The sequence below is a fragment of the Bombus fervidus genome, chromosome 8, assembly GCF_041682495.2.
Source record: "Bombus fervidus isolate BK054 chromosome 8, iyBomFerv1, whole genome shotgun sequence".
NCBI lineage: Eukaryota > Metazoa > Arthropoda > Insecta > Hymenoptera > Apidae > Bombus > Bombus fervidus.
The window spans coordinates 553,674-577,893 of NC_091524.1; the positions used below are offsets into that span (position 1 = coordinate 553,674).

Here is a 24,220-nt window from a genome sequence, read left to right on the forward strand (position 1 = left end):
GTATTAAAATCCGTAGTCTAAATATGACAAATACTTTCCGTACCAATTGTATATATGCTATATATTCCACAACTTCTTAATTTCACGAAACTAAAATAGCTTCGAACATGTTAGTTGTTGATCTTGAAAGAAAAAATGATGTATCTTCCAGTTTCTCATGCAGTACTGTGATACTGGCTTTTGCAAGATAAATTTTACTATACGTATTTAACATGTTCAACACGTTCAACTTTCTAGAAAAGTATTTTCGATCCGTGGATCATAACTCAAGCCTTATATATATATAAAGTATTTCTGTCTAAATATTTTGGATTTTTGATTACTTTTTGTATTTTACAGTCTCACCGCAATAAATTTAATATTAATTCATACATATAAATCTTTGATATACAAATATTAAAATAAAATGAACACTGATGTGCAAATACATTTATGTATATATAAAAAAATTTCTGAACAATTGTTGTCAACCAATAATGCATACTGTTTATTGGAAACATACAGTGACGAGCGTGTAAATAAGAAACTTATTGATTGTAAATAAGTGCTTACTAATTATAAATATTATGATGAGATTTTTCTGTTTTTCTAATAATATAGAATTTTTAAATATATTTCTCGTAGTTTTTAAAGTACTATACACGTATATGGAAATATTTTTAAATTCCTATTCTGAATAATAGCTACAAACTAAATCAACATTGGAACTACCACAGTAATCGAAATAATCAATCCTAATTGGTAGGTTTACAACTGTACAGTTTTGGGAGTTTAAATGAACTTTTCTTCCTTGCATTAAGTATATATCTTTTCATGTACTTCACAATTCTTTTAGTATAAATCTTATTGATTAGTCAGTCTTAAATTTGGCATAGCTTTCTCTATTTACATGCTCGCTATCGTAACTTATGATCCACTAATTAGAAATATCAATTGAACATATCAAACAATGCAGTTGGTAGGTTCCGAAATGTAATAGCAGGAAGAGATTTCATTTTTCTTTGTAAGCCATCGAGCCCTTGGGTGAGCAGTCATTGTGACCCTTTGCAACAGGGCACAGAAAAATTTAGTAAAAAAAATGAACATAATACTAAATGTACGAAAAATTAAATATTAATTATATATATATATATATATATATATATATATATATATAGTAGCTGTATTACGTGAAGAGAGAAAGACTTTGGTAAGACACAACGACGCCTCACAACATATAATTAATGTCAAAAAATTTCATATACAATATGCACACTCGTATATGTATGTGTATATATGCCCAGGTGATATACATACGTAAAAAAGATAGAGTGACGGACAAATTGAACAATACACAACAAGGGCCCCCAGGGGCGTAGCAGCAGAGAGCAAGGGGGTTCCATTTATATGAGGGTGGTTAGTTTTTTTCGCATAAGCTTCCATGATTAAGAGAGAGAGAGAGAGAGAGAGAGAGAGAGAGAGAGAGAGAGAGAGAGAGAGAGACAGACAGACAGACAGACAGACAGACAGACAGACAGAGAGACAGACAGACAGACAGAGAGACAGACAGACAGACAGACAGACAGACAGACAGACCAGACAGACAGAGAAACAGCAGGAAGAATAATAAGGAGAGTAATCGAAGGTGGAGATGATAATTTCAAAGTCGTGTAAACACTGTCCTCTTACAGTCCGCTAATATTACCGTCCTATAATGTTCTTCTTTTTTAAAGTGACAATAGTAAGCTGCAAGGCGAATGAGAAGAAGATTAGGAAGAACAGCAGCCAACTGGATAAGAAAAAAGATAGAAATTGTAATTGTGTATGTATGCAGATGTATATATAAAAGTGAAAATTAAGGAACTAAAGAATTGAATTTAGAAGAGGTGAAGAGGTTATTTGCATCGTTTGTATAGAATTTCACTTTTTATACTTTTACCAAGCATATTTTTTAAGAATCATCATACAATAAAATGAATTGTTATACAAATTTATATTTGAGGAACGAGATAAATTTGAAATAATGATTGGTCAAGTCTTCCAGAGATAAAAGAAGCAAAGTATGTTTTTGAATAAACATTGTTGTATGAATTGATAATAATTGATTAATAATAATTTCAGAGATGTTTGACCGAGTAATTCATGGATATTGAAGCAAACAGAACGAAGAACAAATATGAGAGTATTTTCTTCTACTACGTGTATGTACATGTTATCCACGAGATATTTAAAAAAAACAGGTGAAGTGAGTTTAAACAAAATCACACGTGTGTGATCGGCCTCTCGCAAGCGGATTAGAGACGGTTACAAGGCGAAGCGGTTAGAATGAAAAGAAAATAGATACAATGTCAAAGAAGAAGCCAAACTGACAGTGTGTGTGATAGCAATTAAAGTTTACATCCTCAAGACGACGAGACACCGATCGTTCGTCCAACGAAAAATAAAAGCGATTATGAGGGGCAAGAGATGATCGAGAGATCGCGAGCGTCGTTGATCAGGAACACATTTTATTTTCTAAATCAACTTCCGTGTTACCTCTTTTTATGTATACATGTAATACATCTCCACCTTGAAAATTATGATTGACCTAACGATCGTTGTGATATAGATGAATAAATAGCCTGCGGATGTTTATGCATGGGCGGAAAATTTAAAAGTACATAATGTATAGCATATAATTAATATATAAAATATTCGAAATAAATATTTAGAATATCTATCTTTCTTTTTACACTTACAAAGATATAAATTTGTACAAAAATCCGCAGTATAGTGATGATTACTTTGCGAATGTTTATGCATTCATGAAAAATTCAGTGTTGCAAAAATACATAGAATGCATATAATATGCAAAAATATATAAAGTATCCAAAGTATACTTTTGTATAGCATATCCTTGCCAAAAATTTCTGCTTAGTTTCCATTTCCTTAATTAAATTAATAAAACACAAATTTGCATAAACATCCTCAGTCTAGTGCTAGTGTAAAAAAGAAAAGAAATCTGTGGTTTTTAGTTGAATCTTTCTCTCTTTACGTATCGTGTCGAGCAAGTGTGTCTCGTCGTCTCACCCCAAAGCTCGTGGCTCCCTTTTTTACTTTTTTTCTCTGGAGTATTTTTCTGGTTGCGTAATATGTAAACAGAAAAAATAGACTGTTCAAACAGAAAAAAAATTTGTTCCAAGGGGTGCTCCGTGATCGGGACTTACCGCTCCGGGATAGGAGACAGGGGTGGAAGCATGAAGGGCAAGGGGCCCCACGAGGGCGGGGGGCATCTTGTTGTGTATCGCACTCCCAGCTGATACTATCTGGGCACTCGACATGCTCGACATAGTCTGCAGCGCCTTCTCCTTGGCGGCATGATCCTAACAAATCGTCAAACCGATTACAACGCATTGCCGACTGTCGGTGAAATCTCGATCGTATGATAGTACTTGTTTGTTTTCTTTTTTAGCGAATTATGAGTTTATTGTTTCTCCTGTTTCGTAAGACTTTTATATTAGTTTTTGAAAAATTATCTATTATTTCTGATGGCTTTTTAGTGCACTTTCTAGTACATTGATGAGATAAGAGCAGGTATTTTTTGCATATAGTGATATATTGATGTTTAATGCAACACATACACGAATCAAATGCACGTCGTGGGTTTAAAGTATTTATTAAATTACATTTACAATCTTCAATCCATGATAGTCTTTTGAATCAATACATTCGTAAATATCATGTATACATTCGAAAATATATGTATACATTTATTTTTTATATACACATAGTTGTAGTTCAAAATTTAATAAAATTATAAAGAATTTTTTATAATGTAATGTACATATAATTTATATATATTTTATATAATATAATGTCATATAATTTAATAATATTAGTATACTTGTTGATTTTAATAAAAAATTACATAAATCAAAATCTGTTTTTTCATTATTACAATATATTAACATTTTTTTTGTGCTTATAATTCACGATAGTTAAGCTTTAGCATTCTGAACTTCTTATATTTGTTTTATTTTTTGGTTATAACGGTGGATTATACTTGCTATTGTTGTTTAATTGTTACTGATGAATGTCTTGTCTTATTGATGATGGTTGTGATTAACCTTGCCTTATTTTAAACTTTTATAGGTATCTTCAATAATTTAATAACCTAGCTTAGATTATTTAATTGTATAATACGTTTTTTAATTTATATTTTGTATTTTTGGTAATAAAAAACATCAATGGCATCTAAGGTGTAATATGTAAAATATAAATTAAACTTAAATATCCGGAAATTAAGTAGCCTAATCTTAATCTAATCCAATTCAAACTGTTCACATATCACCTAATGATACTAGTTAGGTGTTAGGTTATCGTACGTATTAAATCATAATCGTTGCAGTAGCTATAATTCTGATTTTATAGAAAGTTTAATTTATTGAATAATAATATAAGGGGGCACGAAATAATTTTTTATAAAATTATTTATATAAAAAAAGTATAGAATAAAATTTTTTTGTTTGGGGCTTAGTTTTCGAGAAATCTAATTTGAAAATTCATCCAGATGGATAATTCATGCATATTGTATTTTTATTAGGTATTTATTAATGTATTTCAAAGTATAATTATAAAAATTAAAACATGTAACACAAATCTTTGGATAAAGTTACATCCGAAATTACAAAATCGTCAATTTTTCAACGCCAAAGAGTTAGCAGAACATTATTGATGCTTATATAAGATGAGGGGAAGGCTTGCAAAATATTAACATAGTATTAAGCCTATTATTTTTGCGATTTAATTTAGACATAAGAGATGTATGTAATTTTTGTAATATTGTATTTTATATTCTTTTATGTTTTCTTTTTTAATAAAGGTGAAAATAATAAATTGTGTTACATTTTAACAATGTGCGCCTTAATGTGTCAAAAAAATTTGCAGCGTTAACGTTTCAATTAATTTTACTATAATATTTTATATCTAAAGGAGTATGTAGACTTTTGTGACTGACTGTATAATAATTGATTTGTATTCATTTAAATATGAACTGAGAAAATCACAAGATAAGGAGTTAAATTTGATTAAGGAGTTAACGATGATAATTGGTGGTGATAATCTTTTGCGAAGGAAATTTTCGGAATAACTTGGTTTTACGATCGACTTTGATTAGTTGCAAAAGCAAATACTTTTTAGAAAAAAAGTAAGTATTTAGAAAAGAATTGTTCAGGTAATGTTTATTTTATCGTGTTTAAATTTGTTTCGTTTAATTGGAATACTTAAAGCAAATATGTTATTGTCATTTTTTCAGGATAAATATACATATATATTGGTATTTTAGGAAATTGTATTATACAATTTGTGTATATTAATTGAACTATTTGTCAGATATTTCTCTTCTAATAATAACAGCATTTGAGTCTTCTAATTTGCTTCTACCAAAAATTTTACTTTTATGATTCAGTATTTTCACCACTGAATGATTTTTCCAAAGAAAACGGGACATTTAAGAATTGTAGATTTAATGTGTTATAAAATCATCAAAATAAAATACAATATTCCATATATCAATAAATTTATCGAAAATTATTTCACGCTAGCATTGTATACCACTCTAACCCAATCCATAATCCATTATTTTTTGGTTATTTTTCTCATCGATAACTATATAATTGAACTATATAAAAATGCGACCGCTTATTCCAGAATAAAATGTAATCGTAATATAGAAACCTAAATTTTATTGAAGTTTTCTGTAAACATCTCAGGAACTAAGGCCAATCGGTGGTAACATGTATATGGAAAATTTGTTCGGAATGATGACCTTGGCAACATATTCTAAGGTCACCAAAATCGATGAAGTGTCTTCTAATATAAATCAGCTTTGTATATTTCTATCTAGAATTTTGTCTGTTGCCAAATGACTATATGTATAGGACATGCATATGTGCACAATTCTGGATTATTGCGAAAAAGTAACGTATGTATTGCATATTCTATTGGTTGCATAGTACGATTTCTAAAGTATTTTAACATCTTAAATATAAGCATTATAATATCGTAAATGTAAAAAAAGACATAATAGATTTATAGCACACAAAAACTATGAAACAAAAACTAATTTTTGTCTGGATATAGAAACTCCATTTATTCCGTTATAACGATATCTTACTACACACACTCCGGTATATATTGTCTATGGTATTAAATATATTCCAATACTGGTAAAATACTAGAAATGTATGTCTGCTACATTATGTTCCCGAATTACAATATTATGCATTTAAGGATTAAATTATATGTTTACTAAACAATTATAATTTAACAGAAAGATCGTACAATTTTGGTAACATTAAGAATAACCAGAACTAAAGTTTCATTTTCTTACACATGTATATTTGCTTAACATTTTAAGAATATTTCTTATTCTTAATAAAATCTTAGTATTTAATGTTGACTATATAAATTTTTATACTATAACTATATAAATTGCACGTATGCCTTAATATAATACTCCTTTGTGTTTACAGAAGAGTAGATTGAAAACCACATTTTATGAAAATTAGGATACATTACCTCGGCCACAGGCGCAAAACTTTGCACAAATTCTACAGTCCACAATGTGTTAAAGCAAACTAAAAGAAGAAACAGAACCTAAATTCACGAATAAATTGTCTATAAAAACCAAACATAACATAAAATAACAAACAACACTAATGAAATTACTAACACACACTACCAAAAAGAAAGAATATTCCATTAAAAAATTTAAAATTCCCATGAAAGATCGAAGAAAGCTTCTATTTATTCCCTACTGTGTATCCACACAGATCAAACTGTGTAAAATTAAATCGATGAGCGATTTCCCCTGGTTGCCTGCATAATTTCGTTCTCGCCGCTGAATTTCCAACCTCCTCTCTCGCCCCCTTCGTTTTGTCGCTGTTTTAAGCCCGACCTGAGCGCGGTTGATGTCATCGATCGCTATCGAGTGAAACGGCAATGCAGTTGATTGCAGAAACAAGGCTGGTTTTGGGTCGCGAAATTCGCGGGAATTTTGTGCTTTTATCGGAAAGCCGTCGTTTTAATCAGCGCCACCCCCGCGCTGTCGAAAATTGCTGACGAAGCGAACGCGAGAGCTTCGTTCCCGTGATATCCGGGAAATTGGCGTGTACCAACCCTTCCATGATTCCCTCTCACGTTCCTCCACCCCTCCACCCGGTACAGGCCTTTTCAATTTCGTTCATAAATCCGTAATGGAAGAGCCATTACAAGCTCTGCCCATTCGAAATGAAGCGTGCCGCGTAACAATGCACAGCGATAAAGCTTTTCTCTTCGGTCAACGTTTACGGTGAAAAACTGTGAACTTTTGCCTGTTGCCTTTCTCTCTCTCTCTCTTTCTCTGTGTTCTCTTCTGTTCTTTTATATGTAGCAAGGGAACACCATTTTTGCGGAATCGGCTGCTGCATTGGTTCAGATTGAATTGTCGCTTCCTTTTATTGATTGATTTAGTTATTTGGTTAAGTTTTTGTTGTTATTTGTATTATAGTGAGATTTGGAGGGTCCAGTTGATTTGATGAGAATGATGTAGGCAGATGTTTTGAATTACAGCGAATAACGAAGGTATTCAAAGGTAGGTTATTTTTCTTGTTAATTCATCATATTCTTTCGGTTTTTCCATAAAATTTTTTGACATAATTGTAGTAACCATTGATTCCAATTCCAGTGCAGATATACATATATGGATTTTTCATTACCTTTGGAGGATTATCTTTTCTACCCTTGGCGTTAATTTCTTTCCACGCTCAAATTGCGATTTATTTGCAATATTTCTATCACTATTGTATTATCCTATTTTGCAATGAATTGCTGATTTACTTCTGTTCAGACAAGCCGCAATTTCTTTTTGCGACTAAAGAATAAAAATTTATACCAGAGGAATTAATCTCGCTGCATTATTTTAGTCGTTCTCGACTCAGTCGTATTTTTCTAATATTAAAAAAATATTTCAAGATTCAATAACATATGAAAAAAATAATATTTATATGCGTGACTTCTCGTTTCAATTTATATCAAACTTTTTTTCAAGTATTAAAAATTCTTTTTGTAGCTTTTGTTTATATACTTTACGAAAAATCATTTAAATTAAAAGTGCAATAATCTACAAACCGTTGTAAACTTACGACATTTCTACGAAAAATTTCAAATTGGTTATCTTGGCTACTCTGGCAGTTCTAATAACTAATTCTACTTTTAGTTTGTAATTATTACTAATAAAAATTCGAAACCCGCTCTATATTTTGTAATGCTACGAATTGCAAGAAATGTATATTTAAATCCTATATTACAGAAATAAAATTTTTTATAATATAATTAGTTAAACTTACACGTAAACATTTTCCATTTTAAACATTTGCCACTATAAGGCTAAAAGCCACTTATTTCTCTTTATTCATCAGATGGTTGTGTGCTTTCACTCACTCACGTCACATTCACGAATACACATAATCGCAAATTCAATTACGCATACACAGAAAACTACATACAGTACTTCACATAAAAATCGACCACGCCGCTCTTATACATATGTAAAATGTATAGGTACTGCTCCTATTTTGCACGCGGTGCGATTTCTTTGAAAGGAATGCAGACGAGCGAATTTTCGAATTTAATAGAAAAAAGGGGGATAACGTACGAGAGAAAGAAAGGGTACAGATAGAGAGATAAAGACAGATAGAGAGGGAAAAATTATTATCGTGAAATCGGGCGCGCACTGCATGCGAAAAATCCATTTCATTCCGCGGGACCGTTCTTTACCGACGAATCTGCAGTAGAAAATCAATTCGGTTAATTGAGAGGGTGGCTGTTCTCGTGTTATTTTTTTCTCTTCCACCTCGTTTTTTTTCTGTTTTATTTTCCATCTTCCCTTTCTCTATTTTTTCCACCCTCCTTTTTTTCCATTTTCGCTTGTTCTCTCTCTGTTATGGTACAATCGCTCTGTCACGGTACAATCGCTCTGTCCCTGTCCGCGGCCAGCCCCTCATCGCGCAAATACACGTGAGGAATGCAGGATTGGCCCGGGTAACGGGCTGGACATGTTTATCGACATTCTGAAATGCCGTTCGCCCGTTTTTGGGTGTATCGTCAGTTATTGGGAGGGCAGAGAGAAAGAGAGAGAGAGAGAGAGAGAGAGAGAGAGAGAGAGAGAGAGAGAGAGAGAGAGAGAGAGAGAGAGAGAGAGAGAGAGAGTTTACACCACAACAATCAATTATACTATAATGCTCGATGCAGGATTATTTTGGGAGATATAGATGATGCGGCCTGACTCTCCGAAGAGTGTGCTTCCTGGAAAAATTCGTATACGGCGACTAATCTATTAAGTCTATTGAAACCAATATACGTAAAAAGGGTGAAACGAATTAATTGTTTTAATGCTTTCAGTTTGTTGCGATCTAACTCTTAACTAGTATCATTGAGTCATCGGAGACTACAACAGGTTGGATTGAATTTGCATAATTATATAGAATACGATACACCTCACTCATTTCAATAGACTTGAGATATGTTGTCAAGATCACTATCTTGAACAACTTTTGCATATACATACGTATAATATCGCTCGGCTATAATTTTCGAGATATTAACAAAAAAAATATGAGTGAAAAGATCGGAATTACACGACATTCTGGTATAGACTTCTTCGAAAAGAATCTTTATTTTTTATTGAAAATGGATTGAATGAAAATATTTGTTTTAATAATTTTTTAATATAATAATGATGTTGATAAATATAGAATTCTTTGGAATTGTTTAAAAGTTTATAACAGTAAAAAATTAAGGTTGGACATATGTTTGACTATCAAGGGTTAATTTGTATTCTATATGTTAGACATACAGATACAGAATATAGGCTAAAATGATGTATTGTAAAATGAAGTGCAATACAATGATTTAATCTCCAAACTATTATACATACGTCACCTACAAATGTATGATACCACTTAGATACATTTTAGATACATTGTTAACCGTACAGTGTAAACGTGAATAAAAATCATATGAATATACGATTGCAAACAGGGCCTGACAGACCTATTACACCTTTGTTCTCACTTTAATCATTATTTTATCAGTTTTGATGTGGAAAGTTAACTCATCAAAATTCAAAGACACATTTTTTTATTAATATTAATAATTCAAATAATTCAAACGGTGTAATTAAAGAAATGTACAGCTTTCCCTCGGAAGCAACACAGTTACTTACTTCGAGGTAAATATATGAGACAGGTATACTATTTGGCTTGAGTTCTTTCTCGAACGAAACAAGAAAGAACACGGAGAACGAGCGAGAGACTCCAGATAGCGACAAATCATAAAAGAGCGTATAACACGTCAGGATCGCTAATACTAAAGTGAGACAGCATCACACATATTCTATTCGTCTTCTACTAGATGATGCAAATTTATAGCTTTTCGCTTGTACGGACCTCTTACTCATTCCCGGTTCTCTCACGCTGTCGATGAGTTCAAGTAAGGAAGAAGGAATAGCGAGTTACTTATTTCGAGATATAAACTTGTGTATCTTATAACATCAGTAAATATCATTAAATTAATGAGATGCAAGTTATAAGTTATATAGAATTCGTTTTTACCACTTATCATTTTTCGTCAAATACGATGATCAGACTAATTTGTAATTTGTACAATTTATTCGTAAGATTTCACTTGTCTTATTATCAAATATGTTACTAACGCAATGTATGTTCTTTTTCTGTTTAATCATAAAATGGCATTAAGATTAGAAAATCAACAAAAATGTAGGTATTTATTTACTAATCACGTTCTTGATACAGTAGGAATTGCTACGACGAACGATTCTAAAACATATGGATGCTATAATGATCAGTTTTTACGAGTAAAATTAGAATACTATAACGAACATGGAAAGAAATTTATCGATTGATTTGATACTATCAATTTTCTTACATATTCATTACTATGAATACTTTCTTATATCTACATTACTATAAATATATAGAGTAAATAATAAGAATGAATCTGTTTTGTAATCGTTTGTAAAATTATTAGTTCGGTTCAATTATTTACTTATTCATTGTCTCTAATAACTAAAAAATATTCCTATTAATTATTTTATTATGTAGCTTCACTCATAAATCGTGAGAATATAGTGAGGAAACTAATTACTGTGAGTATGAATAATGAATATAAAGCATATAAATTACATAAATTTTGTAAATAAAGTATGAAAAAATTAGTAAAATGTTTACATTTATATTAAAACTTCCCCATTGAAATCTTTGTATTAGGTAATAATTCATTTTATCTTTAACAGTAAACGTACATTTTAAAGCTATTCATTGGCAATTTCCATATAATCCTCTAAAAAAAATCCTACGAACTCTTCAATTGTCCTAGGATATCATACCACAAACTTGGAGAATTTTTGCGTTCCACGGAAGTTAACGGTGTCGTTTCCAGTGGTTCAGAGAACTTTGATAAGAGAACGCTGGCGAATTTTGGAAAAAATACGGCGACGGTACGGTTCGCCGCGAATGGTCTTTAATGGCCGCTCGACCGCGTAGAAAATTAAATAAGGTGTGACCACAGGAAACGTAAACACTGTGCCTAAAAATTCTTTTCTCGCGGAATAAATCGGCCTCCGGTTGGGTAGCATAAGCAGGGTCACCGGCTGGTGTTTCACACCCCACGTGAAACGCGGAAACCAGAAAATTACGTCACACACTGGCCTGTCCTGCCACCGGGTGCTTCTCTGAATAATGCTCGCGGTATGCGACCACTGCAGTACCAGATGCAGTCGCTCTGTAATTCCGACAAAGCTCCAAGCGTTTCGATGTGCACACTAGGTTTTTTTTGAAATTTTTTGACATCTTGTAACTCTGATCCCCATTTTTTGCGGTTTATTAATTAACGTAGTCAGACTTGTTAATAGTTTCACAAAAAGATTTATGATTTTTATTTGTTTTCAGCTTTCCATAAATAAAATCCGTAGTATTTTGGGAATAGATCTTTTGTATTAGGTTAATGCATATGATATACTATTTAGTGTTTTCCATTTTTCAAGATATATTGAAAATTTAAAATTTCTCGCGTTTTGCACTTTTTTCCATATACTAGAAAACACTTTTTGTAACGATTCTCTTTTAAACCTCCTCTATAACCATATTTCCAAAAACTTTTTACAGCTACTAAATTTAAGACAAACTGTTCCTTCATTATGAAAACGAAACCGATTCTAAAATCATGCAATTCTGAGCTAAAATTAACTATTGTTTGTTCATTTCTTCTCTTGTACTATTTATAATCCTTTTTTATTGTTTTATTTTCTTTATAGCAATATTTCTATTAATTTCTTATGATAATTTATTCCCTATAATTGTCTTCATTATGAAAACGAAATCGATTCTCCAAAATCACGTATCCAAACAAATTCCTTTCGGTTGAAATTAACTGCTTTTTTCCACCATCTCGTGACAGATACATCGAAGCTGGAAATAAACTCATGCTTCAGCAACGCGTACCTCTATACGTTAGTGCTGATTAACTGCGTAAAACACGGTCGAATTGCTTAATTTACACGTTCGTTTTGTCTTCTTTTTATATTTGTGCATTCACTATTGACTGTTCCCTGTACGAACAGTCCTGTGTTGCATGGTTCTCTCTCTCTCTCTGTCTCTCTCTCTCTGTCTCTCTGTTCTCCTCCGGTTTATATCGACGGTCCTCATCGCCGAATGAAAGCGGCAAACGCAGCGTTCTGTGATTTATTAACAGCCGCGCAATTGTTCCCAAATCGCTTTAATAATTCAGCTGTTGATTAAACGGGCCCGGGTTCATTTTTACGCGTGATTTATTCCGCTACAAACCTCCCTGCACGCCGTTCTTGATCGAACGAATTCTCTATTGACAATTAATTCTGGAGCAACACGAATCGTTTGGGGATGCAAATGAAAAAGAAAAATTTGTGTAAGAGATAGAAGAGAGAGAGAAGAGAGAGAGAGAAGAAGAGAGAGAAGAAGAGAGGGAGAAGAGAGAGAGAAGAGAGAGAGAAGGAGAGAGAGAGAGAAGGAGAGAGAGAGAGAGAAGGAGAGAGAGAGAAGAGAGAGAAAAGAGAGAACAGAAGGAGGGAGAGAAAGAGAGAGAGAGAGAAATAAATGAGCTGACGCGAAAAATTGAAAATATCAAGTGTCGTATGCGTGGATGTGCTGTTTTCGAAAACTAGATATTAGAGTCAGATAATTGTATATGAAAATGACAAAAGAAAAATGTAATAAATGCATTTTTATAAATTTTTCTGATATCTATTTAAAAGAGAGTACTTGCTTAACACATTGTTGACCGGATGATTTATGCAGAATAGCCTGTGATCGGTTATTTTTAATGCAATTTTAATTTTTAAATATTCTGTATATTTTCAATTCAGTCTTCAATGAAAGTAAAAGAGCATTCTCCAACACCGTGAGTGCCATTTTCACTTTCAGTATCAGAATCGATTACGGAGGTTATACATCTTTTTATTAGTCTAATATTCGTATCGTAGTGAATCATAACTATATATTTTCTAAATGACTATCATCTTCCGAATCACTAGTATTGTCATTCGGATAATCAATCAAAGTATCTGCATAAAATTCAGCTTCTTCACCGAAAAACTCGCGATGCGCCATTTTTGAAAATCAAATCATAACATAATTATGTTTATAACATTATAATTTGATATAAGTATTATAATATTATAATTTATGTACATAAAAGGGTAGGAGAAACCTAATATGATAGAAGATGAATGATAAACACTTTATGAATTTTACATTATAACAACTTCGTACGGTGGTTTTAACTGCATATTTTTCTGTAAATACGTCGGAATATGTTTTCGCTCAACAACATTCAGGTAACACAATGCATATTGATATGTCTCCGGCCAACAATGTATTAATGCATATAACATAGTTGAAAAGGAGAACAATGTTTCGAATTAATAAAACATTTCTTAAATAATTGATAAATTCACGAAGTTTTGTAAAATCTATGGATATTTTTAATATTAGCAGGATTAATTACTATAGTACAAAAACCGAATAAGAAATGTTTCTTTTGTGTTAAATATCATTACATTTTAAATATTCACATAAAATTTCTTTCCTATAAAATTAAAATATGATCTATATGTTATAAATCATGTTCTGTTTTGTGTAGATAGTCTTCGTCTCTGTTTTTGCTCAAAAATATTTGAACGCTTCTTTAATTTTTATAAACTACCTTATAGGTATTCTAGCGTTATGTAACTATTCTAAAACATTACAATGCGAAAGATTGATTTTTGTATGTAAATTATAGAAAAGTCATGCATTAGTGCAATAATTGATCCACTATTTAGAATATACTCCATGTCTCAATGTGTTACGAAACATCCTAAATCTAAGGTTAAAGATTGTTATTACTTTTTAATAAATAAATTTTTACAAATTATATATATCTATATAATTCTTATAAATTATTACTTTCTGCTTCCTTGTTTTTTTTTTTTAATCTGGTATAGTAGATGAAATAATGATAACATAATTAAATTACTAAAAGATATTCTTTTTATTAATGTTTTCTTTTAAAAAGAGGTGTATTGTATATTTTTATCCTAAGATACTGACTTTTCCTCACATGCCCTCCCTGCGACACACACGGATTTAGATTATATAACATTTCTTAAATATTTTTGCTTTGATTTCACATTAATTATGTACTGTTGTTAATGTAAAAGCTGTAGCATATCCTTCGAAAAGAAATATAACAGAAAGATTGGTAAAATTAGTTCAACAATTTTTGTCACGTTTCAATACATCACGGCAAAACATAAATCAATTTACTTGCATTGTTTGCTCGAAAAAAATTGTCAAAATAATTTTACTTTTCACATTATTTTGCATGTTTCTTCCCTTAAACACATTCATAAATCGATGTTTAATTCGAACATCTTATTTATAAATATTGCAATAGATAATTTTAGTGTGAAATAGTCTTCTGAAAATTTATCATATATCAAATATTATTTTTCTGTTGTTCACATTTAATTTCCACATATTCGAATGCTTATGAGTGGTAGTAGGTATAAGGCTAAATAAAATTATGTTTAAAATGTTTCATCGCCAGATAATATAAATAATAATTTTTAATAATTCTTCTTAAACAAGTAAAAATGATACTTTTTATTACTAATTTCTCTGAACAAACAAACATAATGATTTTTAGTACTATATTTGCTCCTTTCAAAAATAATACTACAATTTAATAGTAATGCGAATATTCATTTTTAAACAATCAGAAATAATAAATTTTGTTATTACTGCTTAAATAAAATGATTACGTTTTACCTTTGCAAGGCGTATATAAGTGTCGATAAAAATGTTTGACATTTTTGTTACGCGTTTATTAGGTACAGATATATGTAGATGAAAAAATAAACGGAAAATGAAAATAAAAGTGTAAGAAAAATACATGGTACAAGAGGTATTCAGATACTCACCACTTTGAGTTTCGCTTGGATCTCGCGAAGTTTTCGCCTAGCAAGCACTTGTATGTGCGAAGAGACCTGCTTTCGCGTTCTCGTCTTGCCTGTCCTCAGTTTGATGTAACGAGCAATCAGCTCGTTTCGACCTGAAAAACACCAAAAAATAAGTGTTTAGAAAACTGCATTTGTTCTTCATTTCTGACTCATTTCAAATTTATAGTATCGTTGGTAGTATCGTTGGATCATACAGTTATAGATGATATACAGTGTAAAAAGTATCCACAAATCATTCGGCACTCGTATTTGTTATAGCATTTATATATTAATTAACTGCGTTTAAGTATAGATACATGTATTAAATTTCTTATGATGTAATAGTACTTTCACATGATTATAAAAATTTGATACTATGAAAATGTTCGAAGTCGAACCTCGATAAGTCAAACCTCTATAAGAAGATTACAATTTTTTCCATTCCCTTCCACTCCGCTACGAAAAATTCTACAAGTAGGAATAAAACTTACTTTAATTCGAATTATATGCTATCTGCATTATTTTACCTCTATAACTCGAGTTTAGAATAGGCAGACTTTTGCAACTCTAAATTCATCTTTATAAGTTGAACTTCTATCGCTCCTGTTTCTGCAATTCGATATTGTATCCTCGTCTTCCAACTGTTAGAATTGCCTCAATATCACATAAGGCGGAAAACAGTAGACGACACAAGCCGTATGCCTATTTCTTCGCTTTTCGGCTACGTGCATATCCATGGAAGTTAATCGTTTTTCGTCAATAGAACATATAATTGCTGTCATCTTCCACGTCATTTACTTTTGAATTTATGTATATTGAATAAAATGAGTTCTAACAGGAATCTTAAAATTCTAACGCTTTCTGCAAAGGTGAATGTAAATGTGCCTTCATATAAAGCTTCCGTCTATGTCGAAGTTTCGTTCGTTAAACCTCCTTTACTCCAAAATTTCGATAAGTCGGAATTTCGCGCCAGGGTCGCTCATCGAGTATCGCTCATCGAGTATCGCTCGGGCAACCGAGGCGAACAGATGTGTGTAAGCAAACGTGTGCTCCAGTCAAGTGATTCAGAGAAGTGCTACGAATAGTGATAGTGACAAACAATGCAGCAGCAGATATCAACAATCAAGATTGCAACCAAAGGAGAAAAATATTATATAAAAGGGTCGTTAGATTTACCAGGCTTACAGCAACAACAGCAAAATAATAACAACCAAAATGATATGGAAACAGAAGAAATGGAAGAGCAGTGGAGACAGGAGGAGTACAAACACGATAACAAAATAAGTTACCAGGACGAAAACTGGAAGCTAGCAAAGACTAGCAAAAAACGTAAAATAATTCCAGGCACAAATACTGCAGGAAACCCAGATACAGGAAAGCAGCGATGGCTGCAAGAATTACCTTTAAGAAACTCCTTCAGCTCACTAACGGAAGAAATAGACAATGACCCGACAAGCAAAACCACAACTAAAACACCTTACATATCAAAACCACCACCAATATTTGTTGAGGCCCAAATAATAGACCCGCTTATTGATCTACTAAACAATGTAGTCGGGAAGGATAACTACACAATAAAACAAACAAAATTAGAACAAGTAAAAATTCAAACAAACACCCCAGAAGTTTATAGGAAAGTGATAAATGAACTAAAGGAAAAAAATGCTATATACCACACGTACCAACTCAAAACAGAAAGGAGCTATAAAATAGTTATAAGAGGTTTACATCCAAAAACTAACACAAAAAAATTAAGTGAAGAATTAGGAAAAATTGGCCATGAAACAAGAGCAATAAACAATATGACAAGATACGATACGAAGCAACCATTGCCATTATTCTTAATAGAACTGGAACCCAGAACCAATAACAAGGAAATCTATGAAATCAAAAAAATACTAAATACAATTGTAACAGTGGAACCACCATGCTACAAAAAAGATATACCACAATGCATGCGGTGTCAACAATACGGACACACAAAAAATTATTGCAACAGAAGCCCGGCATGTGTTAAATGTGCAAAAAATCACCTAACAATACATTGCCCATACACAGGAAAAATAGAAGAAGTTAAATGCTATAATTGTAACGGAAACCACCCAGCCAGCTACAAAGGATGTGAAATAAGGAAACAAATACAACGTAAACTGTTTCCTCCACTTCGCAACAGATCACACAATGACCATCAACCACAACAAAGTATAACGGATAATGAAACAACATTGAAAGCACAACACGAACTAAACGCTATAAGCAGAAACATAGATCCCCAAGGTAAACGAAGCTACGCACAAGTAACTAAAAACATTAGCAAACCAACGCTTACAAACAATCAGAATGAAAACAATAACATCGAAGACGTTACAGACATCAAAGAAATGCTCAAACAATCCATTAAAGGTATGGAAATGTTAGGAAAAATGGTAAGTGATCTAAACACAATACTAAGACAACAAGCACAACAAACAACAATCATGTTACAACTACTCACTAACTTGCTAAGTAAAAAATAGAGATGGACATTTTGAAAATAGTCTGGAACTCCAATGGCTTGCAACAGCGAGCCCACGAAACTAAAATATTTTTGTATAAAAATAATATTGATATACTACTTGTCTCAGAAACACATTTCACCCTAAAAAACTACATGAAAATACCGTACTACACCATATACGATACCAAACATCCCTCAGGTAAAGCACATGGAGGAACTGCAGTAATAATAAAAAATGACATCAAGCATCACTTACATAGTCAAACAAATCAAGAACACCTACAAGCAACCACTGTCACAATACAAACCAATGACAATTACTTCCAGATGTCAGCAGTACATGTACCTCCGAGACACAAAATGACACTTAAAAAATGGGAAGAGTACTTCCAATCCTTAGGCGACAAATATATAGCGGCAGGAGACTTTAATGCAAAGCACACATTATGGGGTTCGAGAATTAGCACGCCGAGAGGTAGAACATTGGAAAAATACATTAGAAGCAGCAACCTCAACGTACTATCTACAGGAAAACCAACGTACTGGCCGACAGACCCCAATAAAATACCTGACCTGTTGGATTTTGCAGTAACAAAAGGGCTAAATGTAAGCAAATTAAAAATAGCAACCAGCCTCGAGCTTAACTCCGACCATACACCAATTATAATAGAATATACAAGCAAACCACTACTTTATAACAAGTCAGAGTCGCTTTGCAATAAAACCACCAACTGGCAAACTTTCAAAGAGCTGATCGAAAACAAAATCAACTGCAATATCCCGTTGAAAACACCTGAACACATTGAGCAGGCAGTAGCAACTTTGACAGAAATAATACAGGAAGCAGCGTGGGCAACCACCACCTATGAAACAAATAGCAGGCAATCAAAAATTATTCCGCAGGACATCCTAGACAAAATCAGGGAAAAAAGAAAAGCGAAAGCAAAATGGCAAAAACAGAGAACACAAGAAAACAAGAAAAACCTAAATAAACTTGCAAAGGAACTAAAGAATAAAATAAGGGAACATCATAATAACGAATTCTCAAAATTCATCGAATCACTATCCGCGCATGAGAATACCGACTACTCCCTATGGAAAGTCACTAACAAAATTAAGAAAACAGTAAAAACAATACCAGCAATCAGAAAAATGGACAACACATGGGCCAGAACCAACGAAGAACAGGCAGAAGAATTCTCAAAGCACCTACAAAATATATTTTCGCCGTATGAAATTAATAACAGCATCCCTGGATGGCAAACAAATGAAGAAGTGGAAAATGCCAGCAACACAACTGATAAACGCTGCACCATACTCAGCACAACAGCGCAAGAAGTTAAAAACTTAATTGAGGCAACAAAGACAAGTAAAGCACCAGGATTTGACTTGATCAATGGGAAAATCTTAAAAAACCTTCCCCCAAAGGCAATAAGACTAACAACGATAATATTTAACGCAATTCTAAGAATACAGTACTTTCCTACACTATGGAAAATAGCACAGATAGTAATGTTACCCAAACCAAACAAAAACCCACATCTAACTGCATCCTACAGGCCGATATCATTACTACCTGCGTTTTCCAAATTATTAGAGAAAATAATATATAACCGCTTAAAACCAACAATAGAAAAAGAAAAACTAATACCAAACCATCAATTTGGATTCAGGAATAAACACTTCACAATAGAACAAATGCATAGACTCGTCAATGAAATCTTACAGTCGCTTGAAACAAAACAATACTGCACAGCACTCTTTATGGATATCGAAAAAGCATTCGACAAAGTTAACCATGAAAAACTTCTTCAAACAATCAAAAAGCAATTTCCAGAACAAATCTACAAACTACTCAAATCTTACTTAAACAACAGAACCTTTGTAGTAAAAATAAATGATGCATACTCTGAAATTAAGGACATCAAGGCAGGAGTACCACAAGGAAGTGTCTTAGGACCAATATTATACACACTATACACGACAGATATACCAACAACTGTCAACAGTAAAACACTGACGTTTGCGGACGATACGGCCATACTAGTGAGGCATGCCAATCTAGAAACGGCCGCCGCACTACTACAAGAACACACTACAAAAATAGAAAAATGGCTGCAAAACAAACAAATAAAAGTGAACACCAGCAAGTGCAACCACATAACATTTACACTTAGAAAAGGAAAAACACCAGATATTCAACTGAACGGCGCCCACATAGCACAAACAAAGCAAGTCAAATATCTGGGAATAAATTTAGACACACGCCTTACATGGAAGCACCATATAAAATCAATAATAAACAGAATAAGTGCAAAAAGGAAGCAGATGTACTGGTTAATCAATGGAAAATCTAAATTAAGCACAATGAATAAACTAAATATATACAAAACAATAATCAAACCAATCTGGACATACGGAGTCCCATTATGGGGGACGGCAGCAATGAGTCACATAAGCAAAATAGAAATAGAGCAAAATTTTAAGGACAATAGTTAACGCTCCATGGTACGTCAGAAATGAAGACCTACGAAAAGATCTAAAAATTCCAACAGTCAAAGAGGAAATCGCTAGATACGCAAAAAAGTACAAAGAAAGACTTGCAGCACACCCAAACCAGCTGGCTGCTGAAACAAATAAAACCAAAATAGAAAGAAGACTGAAGAGGAAGCATCCCGCAGACCTCGAAATAGAGATGCAATAGGAAACGTAGAAGATGGAACCCCGCTGGGGGTAACCATCCACATGCTATATTTTATTTATTTCTATTTATTTTTATTTTTTTATTTTTTTATTCTTTTATTCTCTAAGCTACAACATTTTACCAAATGTCCATCTGGACAAATTGTAAAAATTTAATAAAACAAATAAAAAAAAAAGAAAAAAAAAATTATAGCCTCTCGACTAGTTATTTCTATTTGAATTAACTAGCTCGAAGATAGTCCAAGTAACCAAATCAGACTCTCACGAACAAAACTACAACCGCACCGTTCTACCTCTTCCATGGCAAAAGGATAATATCACCCACCTTCCAAACCACACCAACAGCACCAAAAAACGTAAGTTTGATACAGTAAAAAAAATGTAAACACAAGTCAGAACGAACCGACATCAAGACACATTACCACTTACAACAGATTCGCAATATGAGAATCTACAGACAATTCTATGGACATAGTTGAAATATCAACAAATCAACACACACAAGAAAGTCCTCCTCCCCCGTCAATCTTCATTGATGATGTTATCGACATTCAAACAATGATAAAGTCCATCGAGAAAGATATTTACAAAGAGGATTATATACTAAAAATTAAAAACAATCAGGTTAAAATCCTGTCGGCCAATCCAGACTCCTACAGAAACCAAACAAAGTTACTAAAAACCCTGAATGCAAACAAATCCACACATATCAACTGAAACAAGAAAGACCTTTTCGTGTGGTACTACGCAACATCCACCACTCAACTAACTTAGATGAACTGAAACTTGAACTCTTAAATCATGGCTATGAAGTAACCAACATTAGCAATATAAGATATAGAATCACAAAAAACGCTATCCTTATTCTTTATCGACTTAAAGCAAAAACCAAATAACAAAGAAGCCTATAATATCAATCGTTTAATGAATTCGATAATAAAAATTGAACCACCTTTTATAAAAAAAGAAATAGTTCAATGTAAAAGGTGCCAAAGGTACAGCAACACGCAAAAATATTGCAACCACAATCACCGCTGCGTTAAATGTGCAGGTATTCACCCTACAGATCAGTGCACTAAATCTTCAGAAACCCCAGCGAAGTGCATCCTCTGTCAAGGAGGAGCAAGTTTGCTCAGCCTACAAGGCTGTGTATAAAAATAAGTACCCCAAACCCAGATTTAAGGACCTAACCAACCAAGCACTTAATCCACAAAAATTTACTACCCCTTCAATTTCCTACGCACAGGCAGTTCAAGGAAATCAAAGCAGACCGAAAGTCCATAGTACTCAACCACACAATAGTGTTCCCAGTTAACAAGACATGGATAACTTCAATAGACTTGAACAATGAATCGTCAAACAAACAGAGCAGATTAATAACTTGCTATCATTGCTGACAATCATCGTGGACAAATTAACACGCTCCGACGTAAAATAAAACCAATACGCATAGTTCTTTGGAATGCTAACGGTCTAGCTCAGCATAAATACGAACTAGAACTCATCCTAAAACAACAAAACATTGACATAATGCTCATATCTGAAACTCACTTCACCGATAAAAATTATCTGAAAATAAATGATTATAACTTTTACTATACCCAACATCCCAGCGGAAAGACCCACGGTGGCACCGGAATTATCATCAAGACCAGCATAAAATACTATGAGCTTCCATCATTCCAGAAGGACTATCTCCAAGCCACAAACGTAGCGATAGAAGATTGGCATGGTCCAATCACTACATTAGCAGTATATTGTCCGCCTAGACATTCTATTTCCACAGAAAACTTCGATAAATTCCTCGAAGACCTGGGCAGTAGATTCATAACTGGAGGAGACTATAACGCTAAACATACGCAATGGGGTAGCAGACTTACCACAGTAAGAGGCAAAAATCTTTTGAAATCCATAAACGCCAACAGACTTAACTACCTCAGTACAAACAAACCCACTTACTGGTCCACTGACACTAACAAACTACCTGACTTATTAGACTTCTTTATAACTAAAAACATCTCACCGAGATACATCCAAATCAACTCTTCGGTGGAACTTTCGTCAGATCATTCATCCTTCATAGCAACAATAAACTCAACAATTACCGAAAACCAACCTAATGGTTTTATTCATAACCAACTCACAAACTGGAAGCTCTTTAGGGAAGTATTCAATCATTCAACATCAGCCTCAATAACCCTAAAACCAAAAGAAGATACAGAAGAAGCAGCCACGGAATATTTAAACACCAGCATAATAAACGCGATCCGTTCTTCCACCCCTACTAAGTGGTTTATCAATAAACATGAATACCCCCATTACATATTAATAAAAATCGCAGAAAAACGTAGACTTAGAAGAGTATGGCGAAGTCATAGAACGCCTGAAGACAAGCGTAAGCTAAATAACGCAACAAGAAAACTAACCAAAATCATTAAAAATTAGAAAAATGATTGTTTCCAAAAATATCTTGCTAATCTGTCTCCCACAGCTGACTCCAACTACTCACTATGGAAGGCATCCAGGAAACTCACTCGTCCTCCGCAAATAATCCCTCCAATTCGCTGTCCGCAAGGTAGATGGGCGCGTAGCCTTATACGAAAAGCCAACTTGTTTGCAAACCACCTAACTAATGTCTTCAAACCGTATTCCTTCACTATTGCCGCCGAAATAACGGAATACTTGCACTCTCTCTTCCAGATGTCTCCTCCTATTAAACCTTTCTTATCTCTGGAAGTTATAGAATGAATCCGTCGTGTAAACCCCAGGAAAGCATCGGGACATGATCAGATGAGTAACGAAGCTATGAAGGAGTTTCCCAAAAAAGAGATTGCTCTCATCACTTTTATCTTTAATGGAATTCTTCACCTTGAATACTATCCTAAGTCCTGGAAAATATCATTAATTACCCTTATCTCTAAACGTGAAAAACCAATACACGAAACTAGCTCTTATCGCCCAATTAGTCCCCACCTTGTCCAAACTATTTGAGAAGATGCTAACAAAAAGGCTCCTTCTACTCTTAGAGGATTCGAAAACAATGCCGGATTATCAATTCGGCTTTCGGAAGCAACATTCTATGATAGAGCAAATTCATCGTCTAACTCATAAAATCAGTCAAGATTTGAAAAAGTAAAAATACTGCACTGCGGTATTCCTGGACATTCAGCAGAAGTTCGACAAAGTGTGGCACGAAGGACTTTTGTTCAAACTAAAGAAAATCCTACCACACACCTACTACTCCATCCTAAACTCCTACCTAACCAATAGACAATTCATGTTAGAACACTTAGAGGCTATACTCTCAATATTTCCAATAGAAGCTGGCATACCCCAAGGCAGTGTCCTCAGACCCCTGCTGTTCAACATCTACACTGCCGACTTACGAACCTTAACAGAGATAACCACAATGACATTTGCTGATGACACAGGCTTATTAGCATCCCACTCAGACCCGATAATTGCCTCCTCAACTCTTCAGCGAGGCC

The 24,220-nt window shown here is 33.2% G+C and overlaps 1 protein-coding gene across 9 annotated transcripts in view; it reads right to left on the reverse strand.

Moving 5' to 3' along the window:
- Positions 1 to 24,220, reverse strand: part of Scalloped (TEA domain transcription factor 1 homolog scalloped) — a 359,209-nt gene that overhangs the window by 10,855 nt on the left and 324,134 nt on the right. For 8 of the 9 annotated variants that reach the window (XM_072008389.1, XM_072008394.1, XM_072008396.1 and 5 more), the window contains 2 exons: positions 15,515 to 15,645; positions 3,186 to 3,341 (listed from right to left, as the gene is read on the reverse strand). In XM_072008389.1, the coding sequence (XP_071864490.1) occupies positions 3,186 to 3,341; positions 15,515 to 15,645 (287 nt within the window). The remainder of the gene's footprint in view (positions 1 to 3,185; positions 3,342 to 15,514; positions 15,646 to 24,220) is intronic. The other variant, XM_072008398.1, reaches the window with a different exon arrangement.